Raw genomic sequence first — 13,280 nt, 5'->3', positions numbered from 1 at the left:
AAATTTTATCACGTATCAAAACCGTGATTGGGTGGCGTTGAATCACGATCCACAAGCATATTGAGACGCTGACGATGTTTCTGCTCTTTATGTTTCTCCTGGACACTCTCAAAGTGTTTTAAAAGCCGCGCAAAATCAATCCCTACGTGATTTCCGTCCGTGTGTTTGTTCTTGTTAGTGGACTCACTGGATTTACTGGCCACTATGACTGAACTTGCTGGTGGTATTGCCGTTAATCGACGTTGTAAAGTTCCGAATGCTTCACTCTGGGGTAAAATCATCAAAAGACCATACAAAGTTCTCACCAAGGACTCATTCCTTTCTGGCTCCAGTAACTCGAGTCTCAAATCTGTTGATTTTAAATGATAATTAAGGCAGGGTAATTACTAATTATAGTGGTAGCAGATTAAATACGTACAAGTAAATATTGGAGACTCAATTAGTTGGACTAATTTATCAATTTCAGTGAGAAATTCAACGGTTACTTCGATGTTGGCGCTTTAATAATTAGCAGTTGATTTGTTAAGGATTATTTTTATGAATACGTAATTTTCATGATTACCTGCATTGGAATTTTTAGTTTCAGTGTCTCTGCAGCCGGTAGAAATGAGATAATTTTAGTCCAAAGCCGCGGACTAATCCCTGATTAAAAACTCCGATTGAATCCGATTGGAAATTAATCAGAAATCGGAAAGTCAATCGGAAAAAAAATTAATTTTCCTATTAAATCTGATTACAAAATTTCAATCGGATTCTTGGAACATTCCCAAGTAATTCTGATTAAATGTTTGTTTCCGATTGAGTTTCAATAACTTCAATTGGTTTTAATTGGAGTTTTTAATTAGGGATATTAGCGTATATGCGTAAATTGGGAATGCTCTGTCAGTTGACACAATTTTAACCATACCTGCAACGAAAGTTTAAATTCCTTCTCTGTTTAGAGGGAAAAAAGTCGTTCTTTTCTATGAGAAAATTATAAAAATTAGCAAAAGCGCCATTCTTCCTACGAACAGAGCCAAAAATTTAAACTTTCAGGTGCAGATCTGGTGAAAAGTCGTACACACATCAAGAAGAGGAGGACGTCTCAATCTTCGTGTTTGTATTTTCCTCCCTAGGTATGTAATTTACTAATTCTGTCCACTGGCTGAAGGCATTCGCAATTTAATCTCCGATACTTGGCATTTGTTTAACAGTAATTTCAGAGCATTAATTTTATTTACGCAAATGACAGTTCTGACTGTGGTTAAGTTTCATAAAAATTTGTGTGAATAATAAATAGTATTTACAGTTTCTGCTTAATCATGAATTGCAAATGACAAATTACGCGTACGCTAATAGTTGATCGCACCATTGGTCTTAAATTAAATTGTTTCTGATTGACTGCTGACACTGAAACTTTCAGAGCCAGTTTTTCAAACCGGGTTTATTTTTATCCAGGTTTAAATTAATATTGCTAGTATATCTATTAAGGTGGTCGTTAAAAATTAAACTTTCTCAGACGCCCTATAAAAAGCTTCTTTTTAATGAAAAAATACCTGGGGAATTTGGTTTTTTCTTTTTAAGTAAAAAGAACACGTGCCGCAGGAAGATCAAAGTTCATTTTTCGATACAATCGCGGTTTTTTTTAAATATCTCATAAAATATGCAGATTGAAGGAAAAAATCATAGGAACAATTTTGTAGGAAATTAAATTCTTGACAAAAAAGGTCATTTTCATTTTTTTTATAAAATGTGTATTTATGAAGATATTTTAAAAAAACTTTTTTTAGATCTGAATTGAGCGTTTTAAGGATTACAAATTTTGAAAATAACATTTTTCTAAGTATATAGAAACTACAACAAGCATTGATGATTGATATGTTACGAGTTACGAAGTTGTCTATATTTAAGAAAAAACGTTATTTTAAACATTCGTAATCCTTAAAATGCTCAATTGATAAGACCTAAAAAAGTTTTTTTAAAATATTTTCATAAATACACATTTTATTAAAAAAATGAACATGGCCTTTTTTGTCAAGAATTTAATTTCCTACAAAATTGTTCCTATGATTTTTTCCTTTAATCTGCATATTTCATGAGATATTTAAAAAAAACCGCGATTGTATCAAAAAATGAACTTGGATCGTCCTGCGGCACGTGTTCTTTTTACTTAAAAAGAAAAAACCAAATTCCCCAGGTATTTTTTCACTAAAAAGAAGCTTTTTATGGGGCGCCTGAGAAAATTTAATTTTTAACGACCACCCTGATAGATATACTAGCAATATTAATTTAAACCTGGATAAAAACAAACTCGGTTTTAAAAACTGTCGTAAGTTCAAATGCAAATAATTACGAAAAATATTGTCTGTGAGCCAGAATGAAACCCGATTACGACTGCGGGTGATCAGCCAACTTCACCCTCGTCTGAAATTGTTCGTTACAGATATATTGTTAGTGTTAAAAAATGAAAGTTTAAAAAAAGGATACAATGATTTAACAAGATCACACGCGTGTGCGTAATTTTGTCCAAGTAAACAAAGAGCCATTGTCGCAACTGGATTATGACACCACGATTCATACAAGCAAACAAATAATTTACGACTTTCCTGCAATTCATATAAAAATAATATATTAATTTGTTATATGTATAAAAAATATAAGAAAATAAATATATAATTATTTTTTTAACAAACCTCATTTTTTAAATCCTTCAATTTATTGCGCAATTCAAATAACTCTGAGCTAGTGAGCAATATGACATTCAATGTTTGTATCATAATACCAGCAAATCTTAAATTCTGTTCTTCCAATAATATCTTAGCCAATATTTTATAAATTTCTTCAGCGCTCAATAACACACATAATTCACGTATTATAAACGCGCCCTTGTCTTCCAATAAATGTCGATCTGTCGAGAACAATCTCAACAAATTAACGATAAATTTAGTAAAATATTTATTACCCATCGGACTTGACGTCAATCCCGATTTATTTTTTTCCTTTGCGGTGACTGTTATCTGGGGACTGATGATTTCCGCAATGACGACTAAATTTTGCTGTACAACTTCGTCAGAGTTGTCACCAAGTGTGCGCATCAACACCGGAAATAATTCATCAATATGATTATACATTTTATCTGGAATATGAATAAATAGATGATAAATCCATTTTAGCGCGGCAATTTTTGTTTGAACTGATGTTTGTTTCAAATGTTTCGTTAGAACTTCAACAATTTTAGACAAATTAAGACCCTCTGGTTTTTTCTTATCACTGTCAGCTTCACTGCTGTCACTGATACCCAAACTTTTAATTTCTTTCGACTCAATCCCATCATCAGCCATCGACTTTTTGTCTTTTCTATCTGCCGCGCAGGTAATCAGTAAATCTTTGGTTGTAATGAGTTCCATCAGACATGAATTAACTTTTGCTGCTGTTTCTTTAATATTCTTACGGTTATCGCTGTCGTAAGCAAGACAGGGTAAAATAGCTGACAGAATTCCCGATGCGAAAGGCAGCATTGAAGGACCTGACAGCTGCACAAATTCACGGATCCAAGAGATAGCTGTCAGCTGAAGCAGCTCATCAGCACTCTGGGCATGAACGATAAGAATGTTTATCATCCCTGGGAAATCGACTCTCGAAGGATTGGCTTTGATGCTGCGTAGAAACTCGCCGAGGACAGTATCAGTTATTTTTTTAATCTCAGGAGTTGGATCTTCGAGAATAATAAACAAGCCGTCTAATATTTCGGGGAGAATTATAACAAAATCCATGTCTGGTACAGCGTCCAATACGGACACCCATGAGATCATGAATTGTCTGCCAAATGGACTCTTGATGTAAATTCTTTCTCTTAATATCGGCATGAATCCGACTAAGTCGAACATCCCGCTTTCCGTGACGATGTCTTTCATCAATCTGTCGAGTAACTCAGTCGCATTTTTTACGTTTTGTTCAGGATCGCAGGCTAATTTACTCAGTGCGCCGAAGATGTCGGTAAAAAGAGGCAGTACGGCGCTCCTTGCTATTTTCACGACATTGTAAAGACTTTCGCAGGCGTAATATCGGACGTGAATGTCTGGGTCAGAAAAACATGCCAAGATTGGACGTATTAATTCTTCGGTGTATTGCCCGGTGTCTTTTCCGAGACCGACGGCTATTGCTGCCAAACCAATCAATCCTCCTTTTCTTGTGTGAGAGTTTTGTGACGTTGCGAAATCTTGCCCTAATACTTTCAACAGTTTTTTTATTTGAACTGTATTATTGCGCGCTGAAAATTCTTTTACCATTCTGCAATATATATATGATATTAAATCAATATGAAAAAATACAAGCAATAAAATTATAGTTGTTGGTGATTTTATAATTTTTATTGGGGACAAGGGATGAAATAAAATTTCAGACGAAGGTGGGTGACTTTTAGAACCGAAGACGAGAGCTGACATCATCCGAAATCTGATGTCGTGTTTTATCTGGTGCCATGGACTACATTTTTTAAATTACCTGCATTGATGATGCCCGATGAAAAAAGATTTTATACAATTGTATAAAATTATATACAAAAAATGGCCCGATCCAATTGTATACAACTGTATAAAAATTGTATACAATTCTATATAATTGCAATATATAGATTTGTATATAATTATATAGAATTGTATACGATTTGTATAGAATTATGATACTGAATTTGGCCGACGTCTAACAGTCTTTGGATTTTTTTAAGAACTAAATAATAAAAAAAAAAAATTTTTAATAATTGCACTTATAGATTTTTTAATTTCCTACATGTGCATTTTTTTAGATTTTTTTTTTGTAATTAGTTAGTAGAAAAATAAATTCAGTAATTAATAATAATAATCGTCTGTCAACTTCAGGATCATATAGAATTGTATACAATTTCTATACAAATTGTATACAATTGGATCGGGCCATTTTTTCTATCCAATTATATATAGTCTATAAAAAATTGTATAAAATCTTTTTTCATCGGGTGATACTGAGAGTTTTAATGTCTGGAGTCAGTTACAACAGACTAATTTCTGATTAATTGCACGGCAAAAAAATAATTTTGTATTTTAAATACAGTCGAACTCCATTAACTCGGACAGTTAGTCAACGAAGGGAAAAATTCTTAGAATTTCCGAGTTAACGGATGCTAATTTTTCCTTAAAAAGTAAAATAATAAAGTTCTGCCTTTTGAAATGCATTGGTCAGAAATTGGCTGTCAAAACAGACATTGAAACTCAGTTTTAATGCAGGTGGTATAAAAATTTAATTTGTATTGAATAATTTATGATACTGAAGTTAGCCGACGTCTAATAATTGTTGAATTTTTTTTCAAAACGATAAATTATAAGAAAAAAAAAATATTAAAAAAAATTGCACCTCTAGTTTTTTTCATTTTTTACATGTGCATATTTTTAGTTAATTTTCTTTGCAATTGATTTGTTGAGAAAAAAATTCAAAAATTTTGAATTGGCTGCAAACTTCAGGGTCATAATAATTTCTAGTAATTAAACCATTTTTTTAAAAAATAGTTTAATAACATTCATTTAATTAAAACATACTGACTAAGTATCTACAGTTAAAAATAATAATTTATTCCTTTAGCGTAAATTTTCTCATAAAATCTTGCGAACTAAAGTAATAAATAATTTTAAAAAATCATACTTTTCAATTTCAGTAGCTGCTGGTTTTCTTTTGTCATAAACTTTATCATTCAATGAACGTACACACGCTGCACTTAAAGGTGCGTAATCTCTTTCCGAAATCATTTTTTTTTTACTATCAATATAAATTATAAAAATATCTGTAACAAAGTAATTACTGTAATGTCATATATTAATAATTGAGTACTGCAATAAATATAAAATATAACCTAATTATATATATTTATTTTTACCTGTTAATTAATTGCAATTTTAATAAAATAGTTAATTCAATAAATTATAAATTTTAATTGTTAATCATATTGCTCTTGTTAATTAAAAGTAATTATTTTATAATAAAAAACTACTTGACTGTCACCATATGACAGATAAATAATAAATACTACACATATATGCCATATATCTATAATATAAAAAATACACTAGCTCCCTCTTAGCGCACTTGTAAATTAGGATTCGGATTCAAATTGGAAATAAAAAACGAGATTAATTTTTTTTTTTTATTGAAAAATATATCATATTGTATTTTATTAAATGACAATTGATAACAAAAATTACTAGGGTATTTAAAATTAAAATTAAAAATTGCTATCAAATAATAATTATTTATTACTATCGTTATATTTAAATCGTCCTAATGAATTATTTTAATCATCACTATTTTTATATTTATCATCGATGTCATAAATTTTAAATAATCGTAAGAGCAGCAGACAATTGAAATTTTTTTTTAAATTTAAGGACACTCTTAGACAATTCCTGCCACTTTTTAAAAATATGCAATGACTAAATTGTCAAAAATGTATTAAAATTTTATCAATTGAATCATGAAAATTTTAATGAAATTTCGTTTAACTCCCAATTGATATCAACTGCATTTTTTTTCAAATCTACATCTCAAAGAAATTGTTCTTTCTACAATTGAGGGAGGAAACGCGTCTGAGATGCAAAAAAAAAGAGTATGTTTTTGTGATTTTTTTTTCAGAGTACCTTCGTTATTAAAATTCTCAAAATTTGTGACATTATTGAGCATCATTCCAAGAATATTCTGTAAAATTTTAATAAAAAAATATTGAAAAATAAGCCAGTGGTAGTGGGGAGAGACGAGTCACTTTAAAAAAAGTCTCCATGGGCAGGATAACTCATGACTGCATCTGAAATCAAAAAACCAAAAAAATTTCTTTAGTACATAATTTTATCTTAGATTTGAACGCAGGATTTTTTTTTCAATAACTACTTATTTTTTAAATAAACAAAAAGAAGAATTTTTGGGAAAAATCAGAGTTTTTTGACTGCACCTTTACCAAAAATTCAAAAATGACTATTTTGTTTATTCCTTCGTTCAAATCCAAAATAAACTTATGTACTAAAGAAATCTTTTTGGTTTTTTGATTCCAGATGAGGCAGTCATGAGTTATCTTGTCTATGGAGACTTTTTTTAGTGACTCGTCTCTCCCCTCTACCACTGGCTTATTTTTCAATATTTTTTTTTGAAAATTTATCAGAATATTCTTGGAATGTCGCTGAATAAGGTCACAAATTTTAAGAATTTTAGAAACAAAGGGACTCTGAAAAAAATTACAAAAATCTGCTCCTTTTTTTGTATCTCAGACCCGTTTTTTCCTTAACGCTTTAATTTTTTTTTAATTAATTGATAAAAATTTGATACGCTTATGACAGTTGGGTCATTGAAAATTTTTAAAAAGTGGGAGCAGGGGCACTGACTGAGAATGGCCTTAAATAAATAAAATAAAAAACAAAATAATAAAATTTGAAATTAATATACGGACCTTTAATAAATTTATTAATAATCAGTATTTTTTTTTTTAAGAATAATAAAATTCTCAAGTCTGCAATTTTCAGCATCATAATTTAAATAAATAACAAGTAAAAAATTTACCAACACCGTGTGCAGAGGTCAAATAATAAATTTAAATTACGTAAACAAAATAAAATGAAACTCAAAATTTGAGACACGATCAATTATCTTTAAACATATTCTATAATTAATATCATTATTATTGCATTAATTATATAAATAACATTACGTTATTCAATGCACGGACGGATTGATATTTTTTTATTTATTTTTACTTAATTATATACTTAAAAAAATCTAATAACAAATTACGTCTATTTCAATAGTATAATTTCCTAAGAAAAAAAAATTAATTTTATCACTATTATAAATTAAGTCAATGCTGCTTCTTAACTTCCAGTAATTGTGGATTGTTTTCAACAATATTTAATAATATGCCATCAATGTATGACCGTAATTGTGCATTCACTTCTTTCTGCTCTTTCAAAGCTTGTAATACCTGCAAGAAAAAAAATAAATAAGTCAAAAAATGAGTTGTTTAGTCAGTTGGGTAAATAAAAATATTTGAAATATTACTTCGGCCTTTGTGCGGGGTTTATCTTCGGCAATGTTACCATTTTCGTGACCATCCAACTGTAAAATAATTATTTATGATTAGTAAACATTATCAGCATCACTGTAAATCAATTAACCCTTCGTCCGTCGCGCTATCAACGCAGCGCGGTAATTTTTATTGAAAGATTATTTAAAAAGAAAATTAATTTCCTGGTCTTTTGAAATTTTATGAGTTCTTCTACACTATAAAAAAAAACGGGATAAGTCCAGGCGGTGTAGGTGACCATGAGCGACATAAATTTTTATTTTAGTAAAAAAATTACAATTGTCTAGTATAAATTTGTGTAGTTTGAATTTTTAAAAATCATAATCATGATACTTGGCAACACCGAAATGTCAAATACATGGCAGCGGAACGTCGCGGCGCGACGAACGAAGAAATAAAAAAAAATAAAGTACCTGGTCTTGATTTTGATTAGCTGACAGCTCAGCAGCTAAACTTTGAGGATTTTTATCAAAGTCATCATACAAACTATTAGAATTCAACATCAAAAGTTCACGTCCTGCATGGACTGCTATCGCAGCCTGTAGCTCATCCTGTGATTCCTGTAAACTTTTGTTAGTTGCCCCAAGTCTTGCAACTTCAAGCAGCAGATCTTCAATTCTCTGACGATCTTTAGCTCGATTAGCCAACTCTTCTTTGGCAGCATCAAGAAGAACACGTGTTTCATTGGCACGTAGCACAGCCTGTCTCTCCGCTTCACGTGCGCTATTCGTGGCAGAGTTAGCGTCATCCAATAAATTTTCTAATCTTAAACGCTCTTCCTTAGCACTGTCTAGTTGCTCGCGTAGTCGTGCTACTTGTTCTCTTAAACCCGAACACTCAACTTCGATCGCTTGAACTTTCATAGCGTAATTTTCCAGCTGCAATTCTTTTTCTCGTTCCAAACGACCCACCCATTCACGATGTCGTCGCTGTTCACTCTGTAATTTTTCTTCAGCTCTAGCCTCAGCATCTTTAGCTGCTTCTTCTAGCATTATAATTCTCGCTTGCAATGTTGCATTCTCTTGCTTAACTCTCGCGTAACGTTCCCCGCTAACTGACTGAGTATCTGCAAGTGCGTCCATTCGTTCTTGTATTAATTTTACCTGCGATAATAAAAACAACAACACAATACTATTATAGTCTACACTCTTATGTAATAACTGTCTCTATAATTATTTTTTTTTTTTTACATACTCGGTGATTGAGATCTATAACGTCGTCCTCCAAAGAAACGTCACTGTACATATCGTCGGTAGCGTCACAGGTTGAACCTCTACCTGAACTATTAAAACTTCCACTTCTATAAAGCTGACTAAATAAATAATAAAAAAAAAGAACAAAAAATAACGAAAAAATAAAATAAAAAAATAAATGAAAATTAAAATAATATGTAATTATCATACCTCGCTAGTGCATTGGATCCCAGTTGCCTTGTCGGTCTCGCACTACTGAAATAAAATAAAACATATTTATTTATTTAAAAAAAAAAATTCTAAATACTCTGTCACAAATGTTTAATATTCCGGCGAAAATATTGGTCTTCTAAAAAAAGTTTTTGAACAAAAGTTGTCGGAAATTTAATTTTATAAAAAAATGTCTCTTATGACTTTTTTATACGACCAATATTTTCACCGTAATTCAAAAATTAAGATTTATAATGAATGAATCAAATTTTTGTTAATTATCAAAATCTTAATTTTGAAATTACGGCTTCCTTATTAATCCTAAGGAAAAATTATAAGAGACATTTTTTTTGGAAAATTGAATTTTGAACAACTTTTACTTGAAAAATTTTTCCATACGACCAATATTTTCACCGTAATTCCAAAATTAAGATTCATAATGAATGATTCAAATTTTTGTTAATTATGAAAATCTTAATTTTGAAATTACGGCTTCCTTATTAATCTTAAGTAAAAATTATAAGAGACATTTTTTTTAGAAAATTGAATTTAGAACAACTTTTGCTTGAAAAACTTTTCAACACGACCAATATTTTTCCCGTAATATCAAAAATTTGACATCATTAATTATTAATTCTCATATTTTTTAATTAAGGTAAAAATTCTGGCCTGTCATAAATAAAACTTACCCGGGTGGAGTCCGTTTCAAGGAAGTCCGCAGCCACGTGTGTCTACCAAGCGTTGAACAAGGACTGGCTGTACTAGTTTTTCTAAATATATATATAAGATAAATAATATAAATTTAATTATCTATAAAGGGCGTTAACGATAGTACATAATAATAATAATTATAAATAAATAATGACACGAGCAACTTACAGTCACTACATGACTACCGGAGTATTACCGCCAAATTAAATATGATTTGAATTTAATTTTTTATTAAAATTTATACTCCAAAATTAACTCTAGAATCTTTTGATTATTTTTATCATTGAAATTTAATAAGACATCATTAACTCGCAAAATTGATTTCGTTGATTGTACAATCATGGGATGGAAAAAAATCTACGCGATCAAACTCTTTTTTATTAGTCGCCTAATATATTTTTTTTCACGGATAACAAATTAAATTTATTTAATGAAAATAAATACGATTGTATTTTTTCCCGCGTAATTTAAATGTAATTCAAATGATATGATAAATTTATTTGTTTCGATACTGGGCAATAAAAAAGAGTTTAAATTATGAAACGGTACAAAATTTAGTCAAAATTTTTTCATTGATACCAAATTTAATAACAACTAATTCTATCATATACCCGTGTAAAAAAATTCCAAAAAGTTCAACATGTGGAAATGCTAAACATGAGACAGATCAGAACCGAGTGGAATTTTTTTAGAACCTTTATAATTTTGATAGTAAAAAAAAAAGTTTACTAAAGATTTTATGATACTGAAGTTAGCCGACATTTTATAATTTTTGAATTTTTTAAAAAATGATAAATTATAAAGAAAAAAATATTTTAAAAATTGCACCTGTAGATTTTGTAATTTTGTACATGTGCATATTTTTCTTTTTTTTTTTTTGCAATTGATTGGCTGAAAAAAAAAAATTCAAAAATTTGCAATTGTCTGCTAATCTCAGGATCATAAGATCTTATATGAGCGAATTTTGAATAATATAAGAAAGTTTTTAAAACATGTCATATTTTTCAAAATGAATTTTTACTACATTTTACCCTCGTTCCGAAAAACTTCCCATCAGAAACCAATAGTCCCATAAAAATAAAAAAAGGTGAGTGTGAATGTAGCAGACATCAGATAAATTTAAAATTATAAATAAATGCGCATTTAAAAAATTTTTAAATTATTAAGTGCATTTTTTATAAATATTATTTTTTTGTTTCCTATTTTTATTTATATTTTAAATTTGTCTGATGTCTGCTACATTGACACTCGTAAAAAATTTCAAATTAGAGGTTTTTGAACTTTTTCGAAACGAGGGTAAAATGTATATAATAAAAATACGTTTCAAAAAAGTTCTTTTTTTTACTCAAAATTCGCCTGTATAAAGTTCTAGCTGAACTTTTTTTTTACTATAAAAATTACAAACACTCAAAAAAAAGTTTCACTCGAAATTTCAATGCCTCAAGTTTACAAGTTCCACGTCCATCTTACGGATATAAATAATTAAATAAAGAATGAAAAATCTACTTCAATTTCGGCTGGCGAATGGCCTATTTTTGAATGAATTATTTTACACATCTATAGATATGACTAGAAAAAAAATTGTCCTCATTATCTTAATAATATATATTATATATTTTACCCTAGAGAATGAAGGCCAGTGGTAGGAGATGGAGCCGAACTATTACCGCCACCAGGAGATTCTACTTCAACATCAAGTTCAACATCACGGCCATAACCAAAACCTTCGTAACTTTCCTCACCATACTCCGAAGTTTGTTTAAAATTATATGAACCAGTCGTAATGTTTGGTGAATTTACTGAACGAGTTTTTGTTGACGATGACGACGTGCTCCTCAAATCCTGATCGTCTAACGATATCGAAAGTGATGGTGGACCACTTTGACTTCTGATGCATCCTGTCAACGTCGTGATGTCAATATTGTTGACCTGCACAGGCGTTTTAAGGAGTGTTGCTGACGAATTACTGTCTCCTGTATCATTCCTATTGTTGTCTACGGATCTAGTGTCACTAGTATTTGAAATAATTGTTGATGTCGATGGTACTTGACTACCACTGACGTTTTCTTCGTTTCTCTCGTAGGCACTCGAAACTGAATACGGTTCCGTTGAGAAGTGAGAGCTTACCATTCTATTATTTACCCGTTTATTTATTTAATATATATTATATATACAAATATATATATGCATGTATATATACGTATTTAAATATATTTTTAATCCCTTGTCTCCGACGTTTTCATTGCCGTTTTAAATTTACCCGCGAATTACGTTTTAAATCTGAAAAATATAAATACATTTTATTTCATCATATATTTATATATATATTCAAATGATTGCGCCCATTTGACATAAACATATACATATAGTTATATATATATATGTATATATATATATGACATATAATTGTCATAAGACATCACGATATCGTATTCTATTAATAGATTTTATGAATGATCTATAGAGTAGTCATATATATTTGAAATAAAAACTAATCGATAATATAAAAATGTCATAAATATAAAAATATACTCAGTGTAATTGCCCTCGACTCACCTGACGTATCATCAATGAACACACGTCGCCATACTGTCCGCTTTGACACATTTTACGTTTATATATATTATATATTTATTATAAATATTTAAAAATTTAAATATTATTAATTACAATAAAATATACGTCATAAATAAAATAATACTGTCAAGTATTCATAAATATATATAAATATACATCAGTATATTTATTTGCAGGTAATAAATATTTAAAAATTTAAATATCACTTTTAAAATTTTAAAATAACAACTGAGTTGAGCGCAAACAGGTAGATATCAACACTGGTAATTAACAATAAAAAGAAAAAAAAATCACAGCAGTCGTGGGAACGTCTCGTGATGAATCACGCGTTACTTATCCTACAGAAAACTCGACTGAGTGGTAGTCCAAGTCGTACACCTTGGTACCGCTTTACTCCAACTCGATGACGATACGATCGTCGACCGAGCCAACGTATACAGTAATAATAAAGTACAGAGACAAATTCCAAAACTAACAATAGACGTGGGAAAAAGATAGAGCTATTAGTAGAGTGGGAG

General features: G+C 29.9%; 2 protein-coding genes across 6 annotated transcripts; both read right to left on the bottom strand.

Annotated features, from left to right (window-relative positions):
* Window positions 1–8: 8 nt before the first annotated feature.
* LOC130670700 (protein VAC14 homolog) lies at window positions 9–6,039 on the bottom strand. Of its 2 annotated transcripts, none has more exons than XM_057474127.1 (6): window positions 5,885–6,039; window positions 5,653–5,791; window positions 2,673–4,269; window positions 2,467–2,585; window positions 419–498; window positions 9–349 (listed from the first exon to the last, which is right to left on the bottom strand). In XM_057474127.1, the coding sequence occupies exons 2-6, from the start codon at window positions 5,754–5,756 to the stop codon at window positions 9–11; spliced, it is 2,241 nt and encodes a 746-aa protein (XP_057330110.1). In that variant the 5' UTR covers window positions 5,757–5,791; window positions 5,885–6,039. The 2 variants fall into 2 exon arrangements, with proteins under 2 accessions (XP_057330110.1, XP_057330111.1); XM_057474128.1 differs by having other exon boundaries at window positions 5,653–5,808; window positions 5,885–6,031.
* Window positions 6,040–6,595: 556 nt separating this feature from the next.
* LOC130672463 (rab11 family-interacting protein 4) lies at window positions 6,596–13,097 on the bottom strand. Of its 4 annotated transcripts, none has more exons than XM_057477067.1 (8): window positions 12,742–13,097; window positions 11,807–12,465; window positions 10,164–10,244; window positions 9,475–9,516; window positions 9,266–9,383; window positions 8,485–9,174; window positions 8,047–8,103; window positions 6,596–7,969 (listed from the first exon to the last, which is right to left on the bottom strand). In XM_057477067.1, exons 2-8 carry the CDS (start codon window positions 12,313–12,315, stop codon window positions 7,847–7,849), a joined length of 1,620 nt encoding a protein of 539 aa, XP_057333050.1. In that variant the 5' UTR covers window positions 12,316–12,465; window positions 12,742–13,097; the 3' UTR covers window positions 6,596–7,846. The 4 variants fall into 4 exon arrangements, with proteins under 4 accessions (XP_057333050.1, XP_057333049.1, XP_057333051.1 ...); XM_057477066.1 differs by having other exon boundaries at window positions 9,475–9,519; window positions 12,742–13,094; XM_057477068.1 differs by having other exon boundaries at window positions 9,266–9,353; window positions 9,475–9,519; window positions 12,742–13,094.
* Between the last annotated feature and the right edge of the window lie 183 nt (window positions 13,098–13,280).

This window comes from Microplitis mediator, chromosome 7 (genome assembly GCF_029852145.1).
Source record: "Microplitis mediator isolate UGA2020A chromosome 7, iyMicMedi2.1, whole genome shotgun sequence".
Lineage (NCBI taxonomy): Eukaryota > Metazoa > Arthropoda > Insecta > Hymenoptera > Braconidae > Microplitis > Microplitis mediator.
The sequence above is the reverse complement of the archived record's forward strand: the minus strand, read 5'-3'. Positions and strand labels throughout refer to the sequence as shown.

Excerpts from the sequence above, each read along its gene's own strand:
- LOC130670700 (XM_057474127.1), bottom strand. The coding sequence starts at position 5,756 with ATGATTTCGGAAAGAGATTACGCACCTTTAAGTGCAGCGTGTGTACGT. Across the intron at positions 4,270-5,652 it reads GCAGCTACTGAAATTGAAAA|AATGGTAAAAGAATTTTCAG; the intron begins GTATGATTTTTT and ends TATATATTGCAG. Across the intron at positions 2,586-2,672 it reads TGAAGGATTTAAAAAATGAG|GAAAGTCGTAAATTATTTGT; the intron begins GTTTGTTAAAAA and ends TATGAATTGCAG.
- LOC130672463 (XM_057477066.1), bottom strand. The coding sequence starts at position 12,315 with ATGGTAAGCTCTCACTTCTCAACGGAACCGTATTCAGTTTCGAGTGCC. Across the intron at positions 9,520-10,163 it reads TTGAAACGGACTCCACCCGG|TAGTGCGAGACCGACAAGGC; the intron begins GTAAGTTTTATT and ends ATTTTATTTCAG. Across the intron at positions 8,104-8,484 it reads CTAATCAAAATCAAGACCAG|TTGGATGGTCACGAAAATGG; the intron begins GTACTTTATTTT and ends ATTATTTTACAG.